General features: G+C 36.9%; 1 protein-coding gene across 2 annotated transcripts in view; it reads left to right on the top strand.

The window, feature by feature from the left end:
- The window catches only part of STXBP5L (syntaxin binding protein 5L), a 183,405-nt gene that overhangs the window by 84,871 nt on the left and 70,837 nt on the right, over nt 1–27,697 (top strand). For both annotated transcript variants that reach the window (XM_041410828.1, XM_041410827.1), the window contains exons 5-10: nt 4,121–4,255; nt 13,745–13,808; nt 20,698–20,781; nt 25,508–25,631; nt 27,144–27,222; nt 27,388–27,542. In XM_041410828.1, coding sequence (XP_041266762.1) covers nt 4,121–4,255; nt 13,745–13,808; nt 20,698–20,781; nt 25,508–25,631; nt 27,144–27,222; nt 27,388–27,542 — 641 coding nt within the window. The remainder of the gene's footprint in view (nt 1–4,120; nt 4,256–13,744; nt 13,809–20,697; nt 20,782–25,507; nt 25,632–27,143; nt 27,223–27,387; nt 27,543–27,697) is intronic.

The raw sequence follows: 27,697 nt of genomic DNA, 5'->3' as shown, positions 1-27,697 counted from the left end.
TGGCCATGGTTGTTAGACTCTCAAGTGCTGAGATTTTCTGAAAAATATACCTTTTCAAGATTTGTTAGTCAGAATATATTCCTTTCTAAAATAAAGTTTAATGTCTTGACGATGCCTCTTTCAACTGTTCCATTATATCTGTTATATTACTTACATAATTTATGTAAATAATATGTTTAGTTACTTACATAAGGTATGTTTTAGGACCTTAGCAAAGTATCTTTCCTTACTAAATTCTGATTTAAGTGTTTCAGTTAGTACCTCTTGATTTTTTAAAAATTACTATATCCTACAGGATATTCTATGTCCTGTTTTGTCATTTGGAAAAAATTATACAATGTTTCAGACAGTTCTGGCAGAATATAAACACCTTTTTTGGAATCAATTAATCAATTTTTTGCTATTTCTTGTAATGATCAATAAGATTCATGCTGTGGTTTGCTGCTAAGAACGTACAATATCCATATTTCTGGCTGACTTTCTGTTAAGTGATCAACAATGAGAAAATCCTCAAGTTTCCATTTAATTTTGTTGCATGTTATCTCAATCAGATTGACAATCTGATTAAACTTTGTCAGAAGCACTTCATACTGACATAATTCAGTACAGCCCCTAACTTCTTAAGAAGAAAAATAGCCTTTCTTTCTTTCTGGCTTATTGACTCGTTTTTGTAATGGCATCAAAAGACATCTTAATTTGCTTGTGGGATATGTGACTAATAGAGTCATATAATAGAATACCTTTCATCCCCAATGAAAACTACAGTATGAGACTTCATTGTTTTCTCTTGAAGAAATCGTTATGTAATTTCAGTACTTACCGAGATGGAAGATGTTCATTAAAAATCTGAGTCTTGCTTCAAAGCTTCCAAGCCTCAAAGTCAAGTTAATATTTTCTGTAGAAGTGAAAAGCCTATAATATATAAAGCAGTTTGAAATTAATTTACATAATGTAAAATAAAACTACTTCGGAGAAGTGCAGACTTTTAAAAGAATATGAAAATCATATGGCTTTGTTTGGTGAAGCCTAGCAATATATTGCATTAAAATGCCTAGTAATCCCCATGCTCTAATAGGTTTGTTACATACCTGGATTGTCTTTAAGGAGTGCTGTTTTCTTATAAGCACACACATTGTGAAAGGTTTCATAATGACATTTATACATTTCATAATTTGACATTTCATAATGTTTAATAACAGTTTGGGTAAACAATAAAACTTCATAGGGTAGTTTGTGAAAGAAAGAACATGCGGATACTTTCTTACCTGACTGTCCCATAAATTTGGCGGAACAAAATGAAATTATTTAAGAGGAAGTAGCTGGGCTTAAGAAAACAGGCATGGCTGTGGTGCTTTTTTTTCATCCTTCAGCAATACCTAATTCTATTTTGGTCCTTCATATTGTGCATCCGGCCTTAGTAGTGGCTGGTTGTAGTGTCTGGGATTTCAGATAAGCTAGCAAGATATTAAGTTTAAGATTTAAGTAGCTTTTGGCCTAACTACCTATTAGTAGTTACTACATTGGTCTGATTTTTCTCTTGCTGTAGAACCTTGTCCTTAAAGCATTATGTTCTGGAAATTTTAAACCTGAGGCAGACAGATAGAGAACGTGTAACATCTGAGAATGCAGATCACCACTTTGTCTGTTGGTTGTTGTGGCAGAGTGTCCTAGAGATTATGAGAAGGGAGCAAATCTCAAAAAGGATGAAAACCAGCCCAAAGCAGCCTCAAAAAACAGTGTGTGTGAGGTGATGTTGAAACTTTATTCATAACCAAGACGTTGAATTCATTCTTGCACATGGGAGATCAAGTTTTCTGCAGTACCCTGTAGTGGCTTGTGCTTGGATTTAAGAGAGGACTGAAAAATAGCATTGTCCTAGGTGGACTTGTCACCTATCTGGTGACACTACTGCAAGAATTTGGAGTAGCCGTGTTCAAGTCAAGTGGGGCTTGCTTTGGAGCTTAGGATTTTTTTGTCAGCGACCAGACAGCTGTGTTTTCAACACTTTCAAATCAAAATTATCTTCTCTTCCTGTAATTTGGCAGTTTACTGCAAACAAGTGTTTGGTTATCTTCCACATGAAGTGATTAAGAGGGTTTATTATCTAGGAAGTTTTTTATGGGCTGATGAAGCACTCACCATATGCTTTTCAGTGCAAGAAAGAAGAGTAGAGGTAGTATGGAAATGAAAGAAATGAAACAACAACAACAACAAAAAAATGGACTAAATATTAATTTAACCAGAAGTGAAGGAAATGATGCACCAGAAGAGAAAGCAAAAGAGAGTTTTTTAGTTTAAAGGAAAAAGATCAGGAAAGATGTGGAAAAAAACTTTCCATTTGAAGCTATAAAGCCAAAAGGGCAAATGGTCCCTTGCACCTGTTATGAGCAGAAGAATAAAGCTCGTAGCTTGAACTCTATCAAGGATTATGTAGGTGGCATATACCTTCTGCAGTTTTTTCTGTTGGATCTTCTGTTGGTCTGACAGACCCACAATATCAGTATTATGTTGCTGCTTGAAGGCATTTTCAGTTATGCCTTCTAAAATTTAGCTCCCATTCTCAAAGCAATTCTCTTGAAAAAGCTGGTGCTCTTTCCACTAAAGGCTCCAGAATTATTGCCAAAATTAGGAAATTGATGGTAAAATTTAGCCCCGTATGGACAGAGCAAAGGCTATCTCATATTTAGGTCTCACTTTAATCCACAAAACAAGATTTCTGTGAAGGGTAAGCCTTATTCTAGGTTCCATGATTCCACAATAATTTTCTCCATAAATTATAATGTGAAGACTCCATATTTCAACTGTATTCAATCCAGTGTGATGCATAACTACAAAAAAAAGTAATTTTCCTCACTTGAATGAATCTAGCATTAAATGTACTGACAGTTTATTAGATACTTGGAAAACTACAGAATTATGCAAATACTGAGAATAATCTGTTTGGAACCTTTTTGTTTGTTGAGAGTACTTTACAGGGAACCATTACATAAAGTATATTTCATTTGCATAATTATTGAACAATTCCTTAAAGAGTAGCAAGTGCTCTACTCAGACGACTTTGCTTGACTGAGAGATCCAAATTACTGAAAGATTGCCAACACCCCTCTCATTCCTTTATAATAAATTCAGAAAAATTGCTGTACCATAAGAATTAAAATTTTTAATATGCATGGTTTTAAATACTGTATGTACTTTTCTGATGGTTGAAGGTGCTAAGGAAAAGAAAAAATTGAGTTTGTATATAAAAGCCAGAAATAGCCTGTTTGTGGAAATGAGTGATAAATATAATAACATACGATATACCAAGAAAAATACCTGGTTTTTTGTCAAAATTTACAAGTCTGTACCATAAGGTTGGATTAAGTTTCAGTCTCTGTAGGTAGCATTCATTTACTTACATGCTAGTAGCAAATGTTTTCTCATCTCATATAGATTAAGTTTTGTTTTAGTGTATGTAATATCTATATAATATAAAGGTGACCTAAACCTACTCATTTGTCATCTGTGAAAACTTTTATGCATTATCATGAGAAATTGTCATCTTTCCAAGCTAATGCAGCATTTTTCATCACTTTGTAATGAGTGTAGGGTTCAGTGTGTGTGTGGTAGTTCCATTATGATAAATGCTCTTATCTAAGGCCTTGCTCTTCCGGATGGCAAATAAATGAATGTTTTCTTCTGTGAATTATGGTATTATATTTCTGTTGTGCAAATCGTGAATCCCACTGATGTCCACAAAACTCTGTTTTACTGGATAATCTGCTTATTCTGAGAAAGGATATAAGAAAGCCTTCCTTGAGAGTCTTCAATACTATGAAAGTGCAATGTACATACTCATGGGGATTGACAGACTTAGTTCAGTGCTCAGGTGATGCTTCTCTTTTGTTGTGCCCTTAATATCAACAGGCTGGATGGCCCTGTTTTGTTTGATGTTCTTTTTTATTTTCCTGGAAATGACCCCCAGAACCTGCACATTCTTCAGAATGCCTTCTGGGCAGGCTTTTCTCAAGTTATGAAATGGAAAGAATAATTCTTTCAGCTGCAAAAGTGTTAAAAAATATTGTTAATGTGGTATTCAGTCACTTTTATTTTGTTGGTTTGTGTTTTTGTTCTTTTCCAGGATTACTTACTGCCATCTACCTTTCCAGAGTAAATGGCTTTATGTTGGAACAGAGAGAGGAAATACACACATTGTAAATATTGAGTCCTTCATTCTTTCTGGATATGTTATCATGTGGAACAAGGCAATAGAACTGTAAGTGCAGATTGATTTTTTTTTTTTCATTTGTCTGTGTGGTCATTTTCATAGCTGTCTTAAATTTAATTTTTAAGAATTATTTGGTTTCACAAATATTACAGTGAATGCATTTAATTTCAGTGAATGCATTTGCAGTATTAACTGGTTTTTTAGAGCATATTAGGAGTCGGATTTATATTAGAGACCATGCAATTGTATTTCATTTAAAAGGAAAAAAAATGGTGTACTGTTTAACTATTAAGTTCCAAGAAATACAGGAAGTCTTTAATCACTAAAATTCAGATTTTGCTGTTTTTATGAGGAAAGCCTGATCACCATGTCCTCCATCCTGTGAAGAGAATAATGGAGGATATTTGCCCTAAGACTCTACAGAGAACTTTTCTTCATTGAACAGTGGAATCATTTATGAGAAGGGACAGGAGGAGGTCTCTAGACCAAGCCTCCTGCTCAGCACAGTGAGAATCTGAAGGTTAATTCAGACATGATTAAAACATGATGAAGTGATAGGAAAGATAATGAGAACCTATTAAATTATATTTTTTTAACAAGCTAAGCAAGGTGCCTGTGTTGTGGGTATGAAATGGAAAGAGACATACAAAGGACTGGGATATATCTATGCTTCCTGCAAGTAAAAGCCTCAACAGAAAGGAAAAACTCTTTCTCTGCTGTTTCCTCTGTGAAGTTCCAGCAAGAGGAGCTTCTATGGGAAAGCTCAAAGTACTTCTTGCAGATTCTGAGACATTTGCTTCATGTTGTGAGGGAACTGTAACCTCTGGAAGCTGTCCTTGTAAATATTTTGCAGGTGGACAGGGGATCCTATGTGTCTCCAGATTAATTTCTCTGTATTAGAGGAAGAGGCTGGTGGGAATAATGGCGATGTTTGCCACAGCAGCCACTTTTAAAAATGCTGCAGTCCATCTGAAGCTGAAATTGGGTGACTCAGTAAAGTAACTTGAATGCTCTCTGGTAATAAACTCTGATGTCTGTTCCAGTACTGTTGTATTCCTGCACATAAAATGGAATGTAGATTAGCTTTTAAAGGAAATGTTATTACCTTTAAATGTACTTCATGAGGATGAGCTTATGATTGTAGACTTTCCTTTAGAATAGTACTGAGAAAAATGTTTGAAAGAACGGTTTTATTTTGGGCCATGGGTATATTCTGATTTGATTATATTTTTAATCTCCACATAATTTTTGCATATTTTTAACATTTTTAGTATATAGAATCATAAAATAATTCATGTTGTAAGGCTTCTGTAGAATTTTCAAGACCAACTTCCTGCTTACAGTAAAATCAGGTTGCTCTGGAGTGTATAAGTTCACAGGGTCTGTTGATGTTCAGTGCTTTCAAAGGTGAAAGAAAATAGGAAAATATATGTATGTAAAATTCAGGAAAATCTTCAGCCTTATCATGAACAACGTAAGGAGCAATGGTGCTCATAACATTATGTTAAATTCTGAGTTAATGATAACATTTCAGAGTGTGAGGTTAGCTTGAAGATGTTACTATTCTCTATAAAGCTTGGAAGGAAAGGGATTACCTTTTGTGCAATCGTATGTCTTTCAAACTTATTGGCAAGGAAAGACCAGCAAAAGCCATTGCTCTGAGGCTCTATTCAAGTCCTCAGCTTAGACGGAGGGTTCATAAATAAAATTTTAAGTGTGTCAAGCTTGTGTATCATCTGCTCTAACAAGCCTGAAGGAGTTCATCCCTCTTCATGCAATTCTCATCCAGTTTCTAAAACTGAAAGTCTACCAGCAAAACTTCTCTTTCTTTTAATTGCCCCATCTTACTTTTCACTGCTTTGTATCTACTTCTAATCAAATCTCCATGTAACCCTCATCCTCAGAAACAATTGAATATTTTGGGCCAGCGAGACCTATCAAATGACTGCAAGATTTTTTTGTCACAGCGATTCTGTTGCAGTGAAAGACTGAGGTGAAAAGGCTTGATAGTGTGAAGACTTGAAGGGGAAACAGGTTTAGATGCAACATTTTTAGATTTTGCATATGGTGCAGGAAATCTGATCATCTTGTCCTGCACAGCTACTTGTACTTACCAAGTTGGCATTCGGTGCAGAGGGCTGTTTTTGTGATTTTTCTTGTCTACTTATGTATCTGCAAGATCTCTAGAGCACTATTTTTTTGAGTGATAGTGGTTTTGTGCCACGTTCAGAAGCATCTAGTGGAGATACATGTCAAAAAGATGATTGCAATACATATTTTATCATAAGTGACTATGGTCTTCTCTTAGGAGAGAAGATTCAGTGAGCTTAAACAGAATCTAGTGTTAGTTAGAAATTAAGGCCTGAACAGCTAATAATGCAAAGGAAATAAAATTTTTTCTTCAGTTCGTTGGTTTTTTGGGGTTTTTTTGTTTGTTTTGGTTTGGTTTTGTTTTTTGGTTTTTGTTTTAGATTATTTTCAGAAGTAAGTTTTAACCAATTCTGGTTACAGGAAAAGTTTCCTTCTTAAATCATGTGCACTGTCTGTGTCTCAGTGGACCCCTTCCCTGAACAGAGCTGAGAGAAAACACAAGCATGTGGGTACCAATTCTTGCCTCAGATGTTTCTATCATCTCATGCTTAATCAATACTTCAGGCCACACTGAAGCAATCTTCTCAACTAAGAATGAATAAATCAAAACTTCTTTCACTTGTCATTTCTCTGTCATGTAGCAGAGCTAGTCCTTTGCCAGAGGGGTTTGAGGCTCATGAGACTGTTTGGTTTTCTACTCTTTAATAAGCAAACAGTTTATCTCTTTTCCTTCCAAATGTTTGGAAACAGCTTTGTAAGAGAAAAATAGTCAATGAGCCCAGCATGTCTCCATTTACTTCAACTACAATCAGATCAATTTTCTCAGCATGATCATACATTTGGGAAGCACATCTAGTGTTGGAAAGGAAAAGATCTTTATATGTGTCCTCTGAATTACAAAAATAAAAAATCTGCATTATAAGCCCCCAGTAAGATTCCAGTGTTTTAACACCCCACTACCTAATGAATGAATAACTGAAACTTGCCAAAATTTATGGGATTTGAAGGATTAAAGAATTGGGCAGACTGGAACTCAATTATGACAGAGCCATAACTTGGCTCTCTCCTTTCTTAGCCCTTCGTTTGCCCATCCCCATCTCCTAAAATGGAAACTCAGAGCCAGTAGATCCACAGCAGTGAGGGAAAGCAGTACAAAGGAGGAGAAGTAACAGTCTGGAAGAATCTGCTACCCTCTCTGTGTGCAAATGGAGAAAGTTATTAATACAAAGAAAGCACAATTTTCAAGCCTTCCTTTCTCTGGACATTTCAGGAAGTATGCCTAAGAGTTACATCTTGAAACTGATTCTTGCTTACTCCAACTCCCAGCTTTGATCTACATCATATGAAATGGTGTGTCTAACTTATTCATTCTCTTAAATTTCTCTGTGGCTCTACAAATGAAAAGAAGATCTTAAATTTCGTGCAGCACTGCACCTTTATGGCAGACAGAACGGTGAATGATGTCTGACTACTGACACTGGAGAAGTATTTGTCTATGTATGTGTTTCTTTCAGCACATTCAGTCAACTTCAGCTTCATAACAATGACTAATAAGGATGTTTTCTTTCTTTTTCCCCTCTCCTAACTGCTTCTATCACTTTCTAACACCAGTTTTTTTATCCTTCTCAGAAATAATTGCAGTACTTCTCCAGTTGTGCAGGCTATTTTTTCTTTTAAAAGGAAAATGGTTTTGATTTGATTCTATTTTGTCATAGCATACTTTTATCTGCTTTAAAGATTGTCTTGGTATTTGATGTTCTTATGACAGTATTTAAGTCACTTGATTTCTTAGAGTGCATAAAACATTCCAGGATGACTGAGGAATACATCATCTGTGTATTTTCCACATTTTGATGGGTTCAGATTGTACCATTGCTGAAGATTCTTTTTGAGCTTTTGAATTTTAGGATAAAATAATCAAATAAAAGCTTCCATCCTTACAAGTCTTTTGAAAACTGTTTTATGATGACTGCTGTCTTAATTTCAGTGCAGTTCTTCTGAGTAAGAGTCATGTCTTACAGCATAACCGCTCTCTCATTTCCCCAAATGAGTATATACCAAATAAATTAATACCTGCTGCTGTCAGGAAAAACTTCTGATGAAGTGCAAAACAACTCAAAGTATGAGTATCTTCATAGCAAATGCCTAGTTTTAGTTCTATACAGCTGTCATGGGAATCTTTGGTTCCATTATTCAATTCTGCAGTCTTTTTTTTTGTGCTTAAAGGTCAACAAAGATTATGAAATGTTGCAAAGTTTTGTATCATTAGCTCATACTTTTTCTTGCTCTGTTGAAGTTAGCTTTCATTTCAGAAATTTCTTACTGCAAATCATTGCTGATAGTTTTTAGACTTGACATTCTTTTTTTCTTTTTTGTTTCTGCTGAGTATTGACTTGAATTTGTGTTTTATCCTTTTTGTGTCTTTTCAGAGCTTTTATTTTCTCATTCTCAGCTGTACCCTGACTGCTATTTGGAAATGAAAAATTCCCTGCTCAACTATTTCACTTATGCCTTATTTTCACCTGCTGATTCTTCTTTATTTTTCATTTTCTCAAGAAATAGGATCTAGTTAGTTTTTATGCAGCTCCCCAAGGCCAGCTTGAAGGAATGCCTGTACACAAGTGTCTGTCATCAACAGTAGAGTGCTTTATTCACAATAGCTTCAAATCTGGTTGGTTTTGCAGCACCTCTTCATCCTTTCCAGGAGCTGTTAGATCTCTGCGTTTCCATTTAATATAATTCAATGGCAGGGGTTTTTTCTTTGTTGACAGTTCCACAATGACAGTGTCCAGCTCTCCAACCTTCTTGACAACTTTAATACAATAGCAATGAGGGGAAACAGAACATTTTATGTATATGAAAACAGCTTGAGGGAAAATGGAGTTTGTGTGTAGTTTGTGTACTGCATTTCCTCATGCAGTACAATTTACTGTATGAAAGCAGTAATTACTGTATCTGTAGCTCTGATTGTGTTTCATGGGTTCTATAAAATAATGTTATTGACATAATATAGTTACCTAAATAATTGCTCTGTTTCATCCTGCATGTAGTGCAGTCATGATGTCTACCCTCAAGAGAAATTGACTGTACAGCCTAATGTCTTGCTCTCCTTCTACAAGCAGCACTTCCCTAGGGCTCCAAAAGATATTGTTGTTATTTCTATTTATACATACCTTCCTTGAGGAGAAAAGGAGATGCAAGAAGGGAAGCACTGATCTGCCTTTGGCAGACAGTTCCTGGTCTTAGTGTGACACAAAGGATAAGGTTTGGGTTCCTTGCCACAGTCCTGTACCCAGAGGGAGATAACATCACTTCAGGAGAAGCAAACCAAAGATTTATCGTGTCACTCCTTCTGTATCCAGCCATCGGGCAGGCTCAGAGCAAAAACCAAAAGATCTTACAGAACTGAGGAAGCTGCAATGCTTTCTCACACAGCAATGCTTTCTTCCTTGCTCCACCTGAACAGGGATTATTTTGTGTCATTTTATCGTCCCAGAAACATCTCCCCCAAGATGGGACTGTATGTGTTCATCCAAAACCAAACACCAAACGTTATGCTTGCTGCATCTTGTGAATATTCCTCGTTATGTAGTCCAAAGAGGAATCAGTTTTGATGCAAATACTTTACTTGCTGTGTATAAGAAAATCAATGTTTCTTGGAGCCCTGGAAAGGCAGCACAGGAGGACTGCCAAGGAGTAGGCTCTACACTTCCAAAAAGCTTCAGGAATATCTCTTGTCACCTGTGTGTGATCTTATCTGTGATGGCACATTAGGTATATACAACTATTTGAAAAGGATCCTTTCTGCTTTCCTGACAGAAGTCATGTTATGACTGCCAAACTTATTAGACTCTCTACTTACTCTTGCTTCTGTATAAAGAAAGCTGGCCTCTCTCAAGCGATCAAGGAAATTGTGGAGGTTGGATCCCAGCTGGTTGGGAAATTTCCACCCAGCTGCTCTCTCACTCCCCGTCCTCAACAGGACAGGGAAAGAAAATAAGATGGAAAAGTTCATGAATAAAGGAAAAATCAGAAAAATCACTTACCAGCTACTGTCAATGGAGAAACCATACTTGACTTGGAAAAAATTAATTTAATTTACTGGCAGTTAAAATAGAGTAGAATGGTGAGAAACAAAGACAAAAACTAAAGCCACTTCCCCCTGAATCCTTATTTTTCCTAGACCAATGATGTATGTGTGAAAACTAAAGAATGGTTGGTTGAGTCTTTTGATGGAGTGGCATACCTGACAGTCTTAAATGTAATAGAAGTGAAAGAAAAGGAAGAAGCCAGAGCAAGCCAGGTGTTATACAAAACAACCAAATTATTAAAATAACAAGAAGTAAGGTAATATGAATACTAAGAGCATACTTATTTCAAATATAGAGGACAGACAATGAGGAAAACAAAAATCTCTTACATTTAGTGCATGGAATGCTGTGTTTGGTATCAACTTTGCTGAAAGTGTATATAAAGCTGTTATTCAACAAAACTAGAGAAGTAACTAGGTACATAGTAATTAAATTATAACATTCCTAAAAGAAACAAAAAGTGCCTAAGAAAAAAATACCCAAACCCTACAATATTAATACAGTGCAGTAAATCCCAGGATCCCCCAACTACAATGAATTCAAGAGGAAAATGGAGGAGTTTGGAAAATGTATTGTATTAGTCAAGGTTTCCCCTTTCAGTTGAGTTTTTAGCATGGAAATTGGAGGCTACAGCCTGAAGGAATATAAGATAAAAATAAGACTGGTAGTAAAAGACAGGGGGTTTAGTACCATTTACAGAGGAACAACAAGCCTGTGTGACTATAAAAGTATACTTAGCCTAAAGAGTAGAGGACAGCTCATGTAAGAGTTTGCTTCTACCCAAAGAGAAATTGATGCATTCTTTGGTAAGCAATGTCATATGTATCCTTCAATGAAACTGGTTGCACAGATTTATCTAAATGGTTCCTGGCTTTTACAATTAGGAGGTACAAAGAGCTGACTAAACTGAATCGATCTTTACCTTAGAAAGACAGTATGCTTTTTTCCTTTCTCCCTCCATTTGTCATGATTTTGCCAATATTCCTGGTCATGTACCAAGACTGGAATGGCCATGCATCCTGGTTGGTTCAATGGTTGGTTCAATGACCTGGGATAGCTGTCCAACCCATTGTGCTTTGTCAGCCTCCATGTGCTTCTGCTACCATTTTGTTTGTCCCCAGCTTTCTGGGGAAACACATCTGATGGTTGCTTGCCTCTGCTCTCTCTTATGTCATCTGTCTGTGATCTGGCTAAAAAGTGAAAATTCTTATTCTGTGTCTTCTCATCTTGTTTTTTCCTCTTGTTCTCCCCTTTCCTCCTTTGCCCATCACTGCATAGGCAGCATGTACTCCAAATAGACCTAGTTCTTTCCATCAAATTACTCTGACCTGTTCAGACAGGTGAATCTGTGTCAGAAACAACACTTGAAACAGCCTAGAATGTCCCAAGCTGTCACATGTTCTCCCTCAGAACAGATGTACATGATGTGTCTAGGTCTAAGCACTGCTTGCCAACAAACTCATCTAGTTCCCCAGTTCCCTGTCACTGTCTACCTATGCTGCCTGCTCCAAGGCCTGGTGTTGTCCAAATGATATTTTTATTTCAGTACAGGTTACTCAGAAACAGAAACTCAGCCAGAGGGGTCCCCTCTGTTAAGTTGGCTTGTATAGGAGTGACAGCCAAATCTCCTGCTATCTGTATCTCTGTAAAAATGGTTTTGTTCCATGTCTCAGGACAAATGGGTGCTTGCTGCTGGCACCATGAAAGACAGTCTTGAATATCATTGTATAAACTGTCTGTCCACTGCTTTCCTGCTGATCTCATTTCTGTGATGGGATATGCTCCAAAATGCTCTTGCAGAATCCTTGCTGGTGGAGACCTGGTGTAGGAGAATAACACGCTGCATGTTCAGGATGTCTGGAGTAATTTTTCATTGTCCTTAGCTCAGAAATAAATACCAGGCTAGATCTTTGCCTCTCTGCTTTGCCCCAGCTTTGGTGCATGACAAAATAGTCAAAATATTTAAAACATAATGTAGGCAAAGTATAGAGGTCAGAGAAGAATATGCATGCTTTTAAGAGTGTTGGAGCATACAGTTCTGAGAAAGAGAAACCTATGAGGCTATGGATCAGTCTACAGTGTTTTAATGTTTGAGTTGTCTGAGAATTTTTGTGACCACGCTCAGTCTTCATTTGGAGTCTGGCCTGTAGAACAGAGGCCAGTTTTCCTACAGTGCAGTATTCAGACAAAGAAGACATTATTGTAGAAAAATCCTTTGAGTAGTTTGACTGGAGAAGCTTGTTTTGGTTTGTTTCTGTAATTCTTTTGCAGATTGTTTTAAAACTTGGAGCCCAGGTAATTTTATGTATGCTTTCCAGATAAATTTTTCACTTTATGGGCTCTGCCAATCTCTGCTGTATTTTTTTCTTGATGACCTTTGGTGAACCAAGACCAGTTGTGCAAGTTCAGATCCTAAGCTGAATTCCAAGGGACGTGTACTCTGACCCCAGAACTTAGATGGGAGGAAGGTCCTCCTCTGCAGGCAATCAGTGTGGGCTGGTGCTTGTCTTCTTGTTCTTGATGACTGCCAGGGGCTGAAGGTCAGGTCAGAAAAGATGATAGATGAAAAACCTCCATCTGTCCAATCAGTTTCCTATGATTTGCATTTGCTGTCAGGTGCTGGACATTAATAACTTAAGTAATAAGTTGCATATGATGTGGTTGATACATGTTGTCAAAATGGAGGGAATTTCAAGTACAGTAATTAATTTCTATATAGGTTTACAAAGACTCACAGGATGGCTGAGAAGCCTCACTGAGCATGTATTGTGGGTGTAACTGTGTTAGTTGGTCTGAAGATGAGATAAGGCTTTACAGATCAGACAGAGGCAAGTTGCTCCATTTCTGAAACCCTGCTGCAGTAATGCTAAAAAGCTTCCTGACAGGGCAGTGTAGGTGAGGTTACTGAAACCCTTTTCTTTAGTGACATTGGAACTTGGTGAGTCATGCTGTCAGTATCTGAAATGAATCCAGTGAAGACTTTGTAAATCCTTAGCAAATTAGCCTTCAAAGGGAACAAGTAAGGAGGGAGGGTCAGAAAGAGATGGAATAGAGAATAGGAAAGGCAAAAAAGCTGTAAGAATGAGGGGGTAAATTACTGTAATAGGAAGAATAGTGAGATTTTTAAAAAATGAAGGAAGGATTCATTAAGAAAAGAGAATCTTTGCCTTTGATGGCAGAAAGGAAATAGAGGAGAACGTTAAAAGATACCTATAACTTTTCCTTATCCTGTTAGGCTTTTAACAATTATTTTTAAACCATTGGAGGTACATGTTAGCACACCTAGAAGCTGAGGTATCTAGCTCTTCTTACAACAAAAAACATTCACAAATTTTAATTGATTTTTGTATTGCAGATCCACCAAGACTCACCCTGGCCCAGTTGTACATTTAAGCGACAGCCCAAGAGATGAGGGAAAAGTGAGTACAGCCAATGGTATAAAATTCTGCAGCATTTCATAGCCTTTGTTTGCCTTGCTACTCTTTCCTTTTGCTGACTCATTGATTTTGTCATCTGCTTTCTTTCTATGTTTGCAAATCACTTTAACTATTTTACTGTTCTTAATTTAAAAAATATCTTTGCACAAATTTAATGAGTAAACATTTGTGATGCAGACAACTTTGAAATGTATGGCAAAGATAATGTACCTTGAAATGTATAGCCATCTAAATTGTTCCTGTTTACAAAAGTTTGACTTTGTATAAGTAAGGTTTGACTCAAAACTGTATCATGACTTTGGTACTTGGATAAACATGTGCTTATGAAGGCATTATAATAAGTTTTTATAAGATAGGAAATCTTTTCTTCTATAAGAATTATCATGATAATAACCCAGGTTTGGAACTTGCTGCTGTTTGCAATTCTCAGTTCTGTTCACCGTCCACAAGTGGAAGCCAAACATATAGTCAGAGCACTAGGGTTGTGACTGATACCACCAGGAGGCACAATCAGAGCTGGCTTTATTTTCATGGCAGCTTTTCAAAGATGAAATATGGTTGACAAAATTCTGGTTGTATTAAAGCTTTTTTTTTTTTAATGTGTTGATACTGATATTTGAGCATTTTGCCTGTGTGGAAAGGGTATTTAACTCTCTCATTGGTTTTGATCATTTTTAGTAATTGCATTTCGTGTGTACTTATAAAGTACTACATCTTCCAAATCGTGTATCTGTTTGACAGCATGCCTCACATAACAGCTAATAGTTGTTAGAAACTAGCAGCAGTTTGAATTTCTGATACTGATATGGGGGATATTATGCTGAAATTATGGGTACCTAGAAAAGCACTGATGACTGCATATGATTTCCATTTGCATTGCTTATCCTTGGACTTACCCGTGTTGCGAGGGGAACTATGCGCGAACAGTGCACTTGTGAGCCAACCCTCCAACAACTTCCACAGCATCTCTGAGCCTTTCTAGAAGAATCACAACCAGTCAAGCAATTTAGAATACTATCAAATAAAATAATTTAACATGTTGAAGTGTAGTGTTGCAGCCTCAATTGAGAAGCCATCGAGAAATGCAGTTTAATTATCTCTGGCAAAATACCTGGTGAGAATAAAGGTTTATTGATGACGCATCATTCTCATTTGCTGGACACAGCAGAAGCTGCTGATGAGCTACCTAAGGCACATAGTGTAGGAAAAAAGGGTACTAAAAAAAAAAAAAAGATCTTTCAGTGAAGATTTTTTACAGGAACGGCATGCACTGTGTCCAAACAGAAACTTAAAAATATTTTTCAGCAGAAAGGGAGAAGATGAAAAGGGCCCAGGCAAGAGAGTTAAAAGAGAACTGGCTTGGGAATACAAGTGCTTGTTGCTCAGAGGGCACATGGGAGACATCTGGGCACTGATGAAATACTAGCATTTGAAGAACAACAGCAAATTCAGACAAATGCCTGTGAAAAACAAACATTGAAAATTTAGGGGGAGAAGTAGTAGAAAATGTAAGGTATATTAAAACCATCTCAATGCAGCTCTTCATATTGTTGATAAGTTGAGAGTGGTGTAAAGAATGAATTGGTACAAACAAAATACTTGCAGTTTTGCAGAATGTAGAATTGATAGTGTTTACAGAAAGATATCAGTAAAAGGTGCACAGGTGTAAGAGAAGATCCAAGCATTAAATCAATAGACAGTTCTAAATTAAAAAAAAAAAAAAAAAAAAAAAAAAAAAAAAAAAAGTGGAGAAATAAATTAAACTGCATTTTTCAACTTAATCCCATTAAACTTTAGTTAAAGAATGCAGACTAAATCAATCATTATTCAGAATGAGGAAAAAATGGGGAAAAAGCAGCTCCTGGGACTTTTACTGTTCAACATGGTCATATATAGCCTAGAAAATAGAGTAAGCAGTGATATCACCTGGTTTTCTGGACTTCAGGAGGCTGAGAAACTCAGCAGTAAAATGGCAGGTCAAATACTGTCTTTTTAAGTATATTCAGTGTAAATAATGACAAGTGGTTCATGTAGGGCAAAATACTTCTGCCTTAACGTATAAAACAATGGGTGTGAGCTGATGATTCCTGTTTGGTATCAAGAGCTTCGAGTGATGATTGATAGTTCAATGGAAATGTCACTCAGCTCAATGCTCAGTAGTCAACAATAAAGAAAATCAAAATTAGGCATTATGCAGAGAATAACAGAGAACAAAACAAAGCTATTAAAGAAATGCATTGTTGACCTGCCTGCTGATTACTGAGTATAATGCTTGTCCTTCTGTGTCTAAAATGAACATAATGCTTAAAGAAATTCAGAGAAGGGACTGGGTTTTCTATATGAGAGAGAACTTAGTGAGACAGGAAAATTCACTATGGAAAAGACCTGACTGTGATTCCAAGTTTGAAAATCACAGTTTATATTAAGAGGATGGAAACAGCTCATAGTCTCTTTCAATACAAAAACTAAAAGGATACCAAATAAAGCTGACAGGTCAGGTTCCAGACAAGCCAAGTAAGTACTTCTTCAAATGGGCAGTGGGTAGAACCTATGAAACTTTTTCCAAATGCTGTTGTGTGTGCTGAAAATGTACTTATCACAAGGAAGACTAGAAAAGTTACCACAAAAAAAATCCATGTGAGGGTAACTGATGAGATTTGCTGAATTCTCCTAAAAGGTTCTTAAAGATGAGGTTAAACAGAGCCATGTATAGTTGAGGAGATGACTATACTTGAATGAGAAAATTACTTAGACTGAGAGAATATGTGAGAATGTTGCAAACATTCTTGTCTTCTTCCCATATTATTTGGTATTTGCTCGTGGCCATTCCAGTACAAGGTGCCGTCATAGGTAGACTTTTATTAATTTAGCAGAGTTATTCTTAGATAAAAGAGCTGTTTGATGGCAGTTCCACACACTTTGCTAATCTCCACAGCTCCAAGCTAACCAAAGACAACCAAAATGTATTGGAGGCAGAAGTCAGACTTCACACATCACATCATGATAGGCAGCAGATAGAAGTGTTCTTTGCATATGTTTCAGGAATTAAATAGTAGGTACAAATCAGTCGTAATCATTACTCAAAATGCAGGTGTTCTTGTACTCTACAAGACTACTACTCTACAGGTACTTTGCCAGAGTCCAGTAGTATAGCCTTCTCTGGGGTATTACAAAGTTGTTTACAGACCTGGGACTGTTTTGCTGAAGTAAACAAATATTTCTTCTATGAACACTGAGTGGTTTAGAGTCCTAAAACATAGTCAGACCTTTCCAAATTAGGACAAACATAAGAGCTCTCTTTGAAATCCAGGGAAGTTTGTTCTCTGGCAGTATCTTCACCTTTTCCATTAAGATCCGTTGAATTCTTAAAAGTTCCTGTTTCTTTCATTGACTGGTGATGGGGTTCCTTGTGTCAAAAGAGTGAATGCAATTCAAGATGACTTCTGCCTTTCAAAACTTCTCCAGAGTGACCTCCAGGCAAACTATCTAGGCAGGCTTTGGAAACAAGTCTCTTTTATGAATCTAACAAGCTGTGGCTAGAAGACAAACATCAAAAAGAATTTAGGCATTTAATGTGTCACTGAAGAACAAGTCAGGGACCAAGTGATTAAGTTCATGAAATATAACTGTGTCTGCCAAATCAATTAATAAGTGTACATTAGGGAGAGACTGGACTGCACAGACATTTATAATTGGCAGATCTGTAGCAAACATGATTTTTCTTGCTGACAAAGGAAAAGTCATTAATTGCAACAATCTGCAGTTTCCCAGCAAATGGAGAAAGCTTAATAGAAAAAGGTTTAATGTTATTTACAATTAGCTGGTGGGCTAAACTTCTATCTCTGAGTCTGAGTTCTGAGATCTAATAATACCTAAAAAACAAGCCTGTTTGGCAGGCTTGTTTGTTTGGGATTTTTTCTCCGGCTGTTTTGGGTTACCAGGACAAGGAAGGGGCTTGCTGTCATGTACCAAAATGTAATTAGTCAACTGTAAAAAAGAAATTTCCTTGCATCATCAAAAGCATTTGATGAAGAACAATATAAGTCAAAATGTGAAACAACTCTCCTAAACAAGGAAGATCTTGCCAGGACTTCTCTCTCCAAATTCTGTCCCATGTTCTGCTTTTTTTGTAATCTAATTAAGCACAAGTAGTTAAATGAGGTGCCACAAAAGTCAAGATAAATCTTCGGAGTTTTTTCCATCCTTGACTCTTTTTACAGATTCTGCTTTTCTTAGTCTAGGTTTTCCTCTCCAACTTTGTTTATGGATGTTTTGTTTTTTACTTCTATTACAGAACTAGAACTTGTCTTATAGATCTCCCAAGTGATCCCTATGACTGAGAGGTGTGGGAATGTTTGAGTTTCCTATGGTTCAGACAGGTCAGAATCCAGAGCATCAGAAATATCCTGACAATGAGAATAATCCCATTCACCCAAGCTGGAATTGTGGCTTTAGTGCTGTACCACAGTGCTGGTACTAAAGCAGCATGACTACTGTCTGAACAAAAAGAGACTTTCCTGGCTATGCAGAAAATCTCTTTGCCTTTTAATTTCTCCCCTGAAATCTTACTTTTTAACTTGCAATTCTTTATTGCAGTTGAGCATCAAGCATTTTAGCAATAGTTCAGGTGAAATGGGGCCTCTGATAAAAGGCACTTAACCTTTTAGTAATTACCTGGAGCATGATATATTTGCAAAAGAGAGGTACAAAAATCAAAAGGCAAACCTGCTTCCCCAGGGAAGAAAGGCTTATTAAGAAACAGGGCCACATACTAAATGCTTTTCAATTCCTTCACTTTTCTGAATATATTTGTACAAAAGCTGAGTGAAAAAAATACTGGTCGATACAAACTGAATGTGACTGGTTTGGTACCCAGCTGTAATGCACAGGTGCAAGTGCCTGCTGTGATGACAGTAAGGAGGGCACTCACACTCCATAACTTAATAAAATACTATTTATTGGAGTAAATACAAAAAGGAGGGTGATAACCCCAAGCTGTGTAGCACTGGATGAACCTCCAAAAAGGGCATGGCACCATTCTCTGTGAAGAGGCTCTTGCCAGCATTTTGGTCTTTGGAGATTCCAAAAGATCTATTTTTTTTAAAGCACCATATCCATTTCTACTGTCAAGCAAAAGGACGTTCACATGACACATGCTGGCTGACATTAAGATAAAGGCACAATGGTGCTGTCCTTACTTTTACCAAGTGCAAGAGGCCTACAAGGTCCTTTAGAATTAGCAGCTAAGTTTACCCTGCAGCCAAGAAATATGTGCAGCACAGACCTGCACCTACTCAGGTGAACTGCTATGAGCATCACTAACTCCCGGATATACAAATAGCTTCCATTTGGGATTGCTGTACCAACAGTGCAAGCAGCTGCAGTAAGAGCCTCCTTTGTTCACTATCTCAATGGCAACCTATTATCCCAGAATACCATATGGCATCCTGACACAAGAGCTATCCAGCTAGCTGCATGCTTTCTGACTCTGCCACAAAATCCCATATGGAGCCATCCAGAACAAAAATGCTAAATATTCTGTAATTTTTCCTGGACAGTTTGAAATTTTTTCAGGAGAATAATTATTCAGCAGCATAAGTAGTTATTGTTCATATTCAGTATTAAATATATTAACTATAAATTGTTTCCAGATTAGCAGAAGATTCCACATAAGGAATAGTCTCCTCTCAATAAAAAGAATGATATCCAGTAGAACTGAGAGTATTCCCAGGCTCTTTTGTAGCAGTATTGATGTATCAGTTATAATTAACTTGGAGAGAAAATGATGTTTTGTTTAGCAGCCCAGCCAAATTTCATTTTTAGTACTCATGCAAACTAAAGTGAGTGATAGCAAAGATGCTGTTAAGGTTTCTCCAACTAAGAAATTGTCATTATTCTTCACAAATTCTTTATATAGAAACTGTAAATCCTTGCCTGCATTCTGTGATATATCTGTCTACAGAGGATGAATAACTGCAATTATCATTGCCAGTTGTATAAAATATTCTATCACAGAACTGTAAGTCTGTCAGTTTAGCCATTTCCAGTCTTCATGTCCAGAACAGATTCTTAAGAAGACAGATTCTGTGGGAAACAGTTTCCAGGACACCTAAATAAGCTAGACATGATATTGTCCATAAGATCTGAACTTAATTGTGTTCAAATGAAGAGTAACTCCACAGTACCAGATCAATATTTTACTTATTTTAAGTGGAGACAAGGAGATATGATTGTGTTCATTCTTATTTTTCTCCTATTGTTTTTCTTCTCTTTCATCTTTTTGGAAATCTTTGCTGGTATTTCTCTGGTGTGCATGATGATATGAAATCCCAATTCTATAAGAAGTAGAAATTGACATATCAGTTAATTTATTTTTAATTATTTGGAAAGTGATTTATTCTCTGCTGGAGGAGTTCTTCAGAATGTTTTAAAGCAATAGCAAACATAAATAAAAGGAATATAAGTAGCTAAATGAAAGTTTAATCTGGTGACTCTCTTAGTTTGAAGTTATTTAGGTGGTATCTTGGGTGTCAAACATTTTTTCTCCAACAGTGAGCAGGGAAGGTAAGAGCTGGTAGGAACATGCTACAATCTTTGATTTTCAGCAGATATGCAATTGAGAAGACTGTCCAGGTGCATAATAATCCAGGGGAAAAAAAGGTGTATAAACCCTTTTCTTTTTCCATGTCAGATCTTAAATTGCCATCAATGTGGAGTAATTTATACTGAAAGATAATTTGAAATCAAGGTATTATGTGTAGAGCAAATTACAGTCTTGCACATCACTTTGTTATTTCTTTTTATATAACTCAATGTTTATGTGTACTTTTTGAATCAGAAAATGTAATTGTGGGTTTTTTCCCTCCTCCAGTTGTTGATAGGCTATGAAAATGGGACCATCGTGTTCTGGGACTTACGATCTAAAAGAGCCGATCTGAGAGCTTATTATGATGAGGTAAGCAGTTTCCATTAATTCAGCACAGCCATTATTCAGCGGTTTGCCATATGTCTTACCAAGCACATGGATGTTTATCTAAAGGCATTGCTGCTTTTGGAAATACTGTTTGTGCTACGCTTTTGGGCAAAGTACTGACAATAGAAATCAAAGTCTGAAATCTTTAGTTATGATGCTTTAGGCTCTTATGAGTGTACTGTGACGCAGAATGTCCTCCCCTTGATCCTGACGAGTTCATCAACTTCTCTGTGGGGATCCTCAGTTGAACAGAGTCCAGGAGCTGACCTGAGATATAGCTACAATAGGAATTACATAATAATCTCTACTGGGTATATCTAGAACATTCATTATATTGGAAGACAAATTGCTTTCTACAGCCATTGATATTGCCTAGTACTTAAGGTCTGATTAAACATTTTTCAAAATTATATTGTCATAGTTATCACACAGTTGTCTCTTGTCATTTGTAAGCAGCCTGTGTTAACCACAGAGTCAGTTCTTGTGTCAATAATCAAGCTGCTTGAGAAATAGATATAAACATAGTTATTATGATTTTAGCACTAGCCCTAGGAAAGAATATTCTTTGTTCTGCCAGCACTCTGAAGTTCACCATGGATGAACGTGAATGCAACTACAGCTGAAGGTAGAAAAGGACATTTTCTTTAAAGTGATCCTGACAGTAATTGGTTTCCTGTGGTTCTCTTTCTTTCTTCATCTTGTCACCTTGCTATGTATAAGGAGTGTATACACATTTATATCCCCTCTAAAAAGCAATCTGAATACATATGGATCCTGCACTCTTTCAGACCTGCTGTCAGAGACACATTAAAGCTACTCTGAGCTTCAAGGTTAAGTTTCTGAGCATCAACATAGCAAATGTTTCAAAGGACAAGTTTGAAAAGGCCAGCACTAAAGCCTCAAGATATGCCCACTGACTTGTCTCTCAGTGACAGTCTGCTTGTGCAAACACTTGTGAAATTGCACCCCTTCTATTACTTAAGGCTGAACAACTTCTTCCTTTTACAGGTCTCCTCAGGAAGGGTGGGGGTGGGGGTGTCTCTTCTCTCTCTGTCCTCTCTTGTACTCAGAATGAGACTGCATGAAGCAGGATCTTCTTAATGCTGGCTCCCTTTTTTTTTTTTTTTTTTTCATTTGGAGGCAGAGTGGGTGGATGTTGAAAATTCCTCATACAATTTAGAATTTAGTTGTTCCACATTTTTCAGTGCTGTTCTCAGGAACTTTTTTTTTTGCCTTTTAATCAGTCCCATGCTTTCTTTCTCAGTGGTTATTTGCTATGTCATTACTCCACTTTGTGCAACTTGTGCTAGCTTCTTATATACTAATTGCAAGATTCTTATTTTGTTTTTAAGAGGATTGTGTGACTAGCCGTTTTACTTTATTCCAGACTTTCAGGCTCCATGTTCATAATGTTCCAGACCTGCTAGAATTCCCTCAGGGAAGCCACTACCCTTAGGGAGCCACTAAAAAGGGGTCTTTTTTAAATCCTGGGTTGCATAGGTTCTGTGAGTAAAAAATTACTAGTTTGGCATGTGCCATTTGGTATTTAGTAGCAACCCAAATTAGCAAGCCTAAGCCTCATGTTATGGGTTGGCCACCAAAGATCACAGTCCAGAAGTCATCGTTCCTGCTCCCCTTCACCATGCTGTCTGCACTCATGGAAGGCCTCTGTGGCCCACGATGTCTGACCATTCTCTCAGTATTTTTCTGGGACTGAGCCAGAACAGTTCCAGTTGCAGGGTATCTGTGAAATCTCAGATAAATTCCTGTAAGTGTTCTGTATCTTCATTAAGTAACAAAATGCCTCTTTGCATGAGTTCTGAATTAAATTAATTCACCCTCACTTTTCTTACTATCATTTTGATTTTCGTCTTCTCAATGGTGATATGCATGAGATATTGAGGCCCTTCCAATCAATGCTCCTACACAATGCCTTCTATAAAAGGCTTTCCTTCCAAGCTCTTTTATAATTTCCTGGAAAAGTTTATTTCCATCAAGTGGTATAAAAAGACAGCACATAAACAAGACAGATCTTTCAAATGCTTCTCAAGTTGTTACTGATAGTTGGCAAGCCCAAAATCCAGCCATCTTCCTGTGCAGGCTTTAGAAGTTTGCATCAACCCCCATTCAAAGATGTCTGAAGCAGTTGTCATCTTTCACTGGAACACATCCCCAAAACGAAGATGCAGAATTCTCAGAGACATTTGCCAAATGACAGCTCCCTACCTTTGTCTAGCACCATGTCACTACGGAACTATCAGATTGGATGTGGCCCTTGCTGTAATGGTCCTGCAGTACTACAAACACAAAGGACTTCTAGCATTCAAATAGTAAGACAAGCATTGCTCATTCCAAAATATGGTTAAAAGTGGTACTAAAGACCCTCAGTGGTGAAGGTTTGTGGTTGGGAAGGAACTGAAATGCTATTAGGTATGCTTAATTTTGGTACATGCTGAGTGTGAGAGAAGATGGAATGTGTATGCAACAGCTGTGGGTATTGCAGAAGGAGAAACATACCTAATCTGGAGTGAGATGCTTTATGTGCACACACTGTGTGAACATTCACATGAGCCACCCATCATGAGGAACTCCTGTTCTAAGCAAATAACTGCTCCTTTTGTGTGTAAATGCTAAAGAAGTGGATCTGAATGCTAGACATAATCTAGCAGAGAGAAAATTCAGGACTTGTTGAGGACCACCTTTCAGAATTACTCATGACTTGCAGCTGAGACCTCCAAAAGCATTTCTGTTTTTCTTGTCCATTTTGTGGCAAAGTCTAACAGGTCAGTTTGGGTTGCTGCTGTGCCAGCTGTCTGTGCCAGGATCATCCCCCTCAGCTCCCCTCCATGGGCGGTGTATGCTGGCAGGTGGCACCTGGGCACGGAGAGGCAGTTTAACAAGCAGCTCCGTATGGTTTTTAGCTAGTTGCCATCTCCTGCTCATACATAGTCAGTGACTGTAACCATGTGAAATGTCTCTAAGTGTGACAACACATCAAAACCAGATTCAAATTTGGCATGATAGCAAGCATGAATGAGCTCATGTCAGAATTAATTTGCATGAGGATAGACATGCCTTCAGTGTAAGTGAAGCAGCGCTCCCCACAGAACTAAGGTTATTGTACCTGAAGGCAACAACACTGGACTCTGCATGAATCATCTTTCTGTGTTGTATTTTGTTACTTCAGTTATAATTAGGTTTCTTCTGGTTATTTAAGAGGAATTGTGTACCAGCTCCCTCTCTGCAAGGTAGAAGTCTGGGTGATACCCATTATGCCACTAAAACATAAATACCTAGAGTTCAAGTTTTTTCAGCTCCTTTTTTTGCTTCCTTTTTAGTAGTGTGTCAATCAAGCATTCATGTACAAGGCATGTCAGATTCCTGTTAAAACATCTGGCTCATTTGTGGCTCTGCTGTCCAGCCCCAGGAGCTGAGTAAAGCTTTGGTAAAGGATTGTGGCCCTTTGGTTGATTTCGTCTGATACTCTCTCCAGACCATGAGCTGTAACCAACCATAACAATCAATATAATGATTAAAAGAGGAAAACCAACAGGGAGTTTTAAATACTGGCCAGTAGCACTTAAACAAAATTAATATGAAGAGCTGCAATGCTGACTTGTGAATACCCAGGCATGATGTTAAGTCATTTAAATAAATCAGGTAAATGCCTGTGTGCAGTTTTAACTGCATGCAAGGCCTTAGCATTTCCTAGGTTGAAAAAAGAAAACATGGAAATTTATTAAGCTGCATTCAAAAATAGATCTCTTTTATTTACATTTACATAAAATTATATTGTGGTTTTTGCTATTTAGCAGTGAACATTTCTGGAAGGGATATGGATTCAAGGGAGAATTCTGTGAGTTTGTGCTTCTGTGAGGAGTGTGTGAGGAACTGTGGTATAGAATGAATGTTCTTTCAGAATATGGCTTTTATTAGTTTCCAGCACATATCAGGGAAATTGAAGGACTTACCCCATTATCCTTTCCAGTAGTTTGATGTAACTATGGATATTTTCAGCTCCACTAATTATGCACAAAATACTAAGAATGGTGTACATAACATTCATCATATATTTCTTGTAGTATGCACAAAGGAGTGTGATATTCCTCTCCTCTGATGCACTATCTCTTTCAAAACAATCTTACATCATTGTTTTGGTAATTTTCTATAGCAGTGAAACAGTCCTGGATTTTTCATTATTTTGGTTTTGACATTAAACATCCCAGATTTCTGTGGACTTGCTCTGCAACTTAAGTATGTGAGAGTATGTGTGGAAATTATCCAAGAACAGTGTTTTACTTCCTCTGGGGAAGGCTCTGTGTGTTGTATGTTACTTGTAAAGATTTTTGCACACAATTACCTGTAAATTTACCAGATTAAATACTTCTAAGGAGAGCTATCAGACATATTACAACTGCACTGTATGGCCCTTTTTCTTACACTTTTACCTTAATACCCTTTTCCTTCAATTTTGGCCTGATTCAGTACAGGCTTTCTTACATTACTGTGTTACATTAGCCTTTATGATGAAATGTGGATTACAGCCATCTGTTGCTAAAAACTGATGGTAATGGACTTCAGACAAACAGGAACCATCCAACTGTTGATATACCATTAGAACAATATAATCTGAAGTCATACATGAAAATATCGTTAGTGTCAACACTGTATTCCATTCCAGGCTCAAGTTCTTCTTTCGTTTCTCTAGGCTATTCATTCTGTTGCTTGGCATCATGAAGGGAAGCAGTTCATGTGTAGTCACTCTGATGGCAGCTTGACCCTGTGGAATCTGAAAAGCCCTAACAGACCATTCCAGACCACAATTCCACACGGTAATTCTGATAGTTAAAATGTGTAACTAAGAAGCAATGCAGTGTTCTCCATGCTGTTTTCTAATATGTAGGTTTATTTAATTTTTCCTTGTTGCCCAGATGTTGCTTCTTGCATAAATATTTTGATCTGCAAAGTAGCTGCAAATTATTGTGAAATCAGTAACTTAGATCAAACTTTTTATTGTAATTGGTGTCATATATACCACTTTCTGATTTATATTACTCTTATGTCTTATCCAATTTCTTTTAAGAGTCTACTGCTGGTCTGTGAGGCCCTCAGGCTCTTTCTTTTATCGTTTGTACTTTTATGTGCAATTTTGACAACAAATTAATGCGTTTTGTACAAGGTACTGTGGTGTTTGTCATGGGGATGGTACAAGGCTTTCCAAAGAACTGCAATGAAGAATTTACAGGAGCCATAGTAAGAGATGGCTTTATCTTTATGTGTGGGACTTTATATAAAAGTGCTTCCTGCAAATTAGATTTTAAAGTACTGACAACACTGTAAATGTATACATTTACATTTACTTTACTAAGAAATCTGACTCTAGAGAGGGAGGAAGGAGAAGAAGTCAAGGTCTAAATAGCCCCAAAAGGATTTAGCATTTACTTCTTTTATATAATTTTTAGTCATAGAATTCTACAATGTCAGAAGGGAGCTCTCAACCAGTCAGATGATCAGATCAAAACAGGCCTGATTTGATGAGTAAACTCAGGACACTGGGCACTTGAACACTTCCAGCAAAAAATTGCACAACCTCTTTGGGCAATATCTTTTGGTATTTAATGATCTGTGTGGCACAAATTATTTTGTTAATATCTAACCAGAATTTTCCATGCCACAACCTATGTCCTTTATCTCCCATCATAGCACTGTGTACCTCTGAGAAAAGTCTTTATCCATCTACACTGCATCCTCCAGTCAGACTGTTGTCAAAAGCAAGTATAGGCTTTCCAAAGCAACAAACCCAAAATGGCTATTTTTTTAGTTTGCAAGTGACTTTTCTCTGATTGGAAGAAAGTACTGAGCCATAATTAACCAAGAACTAATGAATTTCAGTTGCATGCTTCATTTAATTTTACCACTCAACTGGTTACACTGCAAAGCAGGTAATGTTTTGTCAACAACAGGAACTAAGTCAATCTAAGAATGGCTTAGGAAAAAATTAAGCTGTTTCTGGTCATTATATGTTCAGAAAAAAAGACACATAATTAGTCTGATTCATTCATTATTAGTTAAGTTTCTTACTCAGAAATCTACATGGTTTATAGATGTCTTTGAAGTGTGTTCTGTGGTTCTTTAGATGTATGTGGCAGTAAAAACACAAAGACATAATAAATGTAGTTAATTTAGACAAATGTATATTTTATGGAAATAGCAGCTAATACTCCTAATCTTTTGTAGCTTTAAAGTTCCTTTATTGTTGTTTATATGGTTGTTTCAATGTATATGTTTTAGTTTGATCATTCAGTTTCATGTTTTAATAGTTTCCATGTTCTTTCTTTCCTTAGGAAAAGTTCAAAGAGATGGAAAAAAACCTGAATCTTGTAAACCAATTCTTAAAGTAGAGTACAAGACCTGTAAAAACAGGTTTGTTTTTAATTCTGTAATTAACTCAATAATATGTTCCTGAGTTTATGTCCTTTTAGAATCTTTTCCTGCTTTCTTTTTGCAAATCTATTTATTGTTATTTGCAGATACTGAACCTATAATGTATGTACTATGTAGACTTACACTTGGTTTTTTTTAATACAGTGAACCATTTGTGATATTTTCTGGTGGACTGTCGTATGATAAGCCTTGTCGAAGACCAAGTTTAACAATCATGCATGGGAAAGCAATTACAGTTCTTGAGATGGATCATCCTATAGTTGATTTTTTAACTCTTTGTGAAACCCCGTATCCAAATGGTGAGTTTATTGGGAAAAATACAGTTACGGAAACTATAAACAAAGTGATCTTTCCTCATACATTAATCCCATCCCAGGGACTTCCATCCTTATATTTGTCTTCATCTTGAGAAAACTACATAACTGAAAGTACCTGGACCTTGTTTGCATTCTCA

The sequence above is a fragment of the Onychostruthus taczanowskii genome, unplaced genomic scaffold, assembly GCF_017590055.1.
Source record: "Onychostruthus taczanowskii isolate IOZ18803 unplaced genomic scaffold, ASM1759005v1 scaffold34, whole genome shotgun sequence".
Lineage (NCBI taxonomy): Eukaryota > Metazoa > Chordata > Aves > Passeriformes > Passeridae > Onychostruthus > Onychostruthus taczanowskii.
Note: the sequence above shows the minus strand (reverse complement) of the source record. Positions and strands in the feature narration are given on the sequence as shown.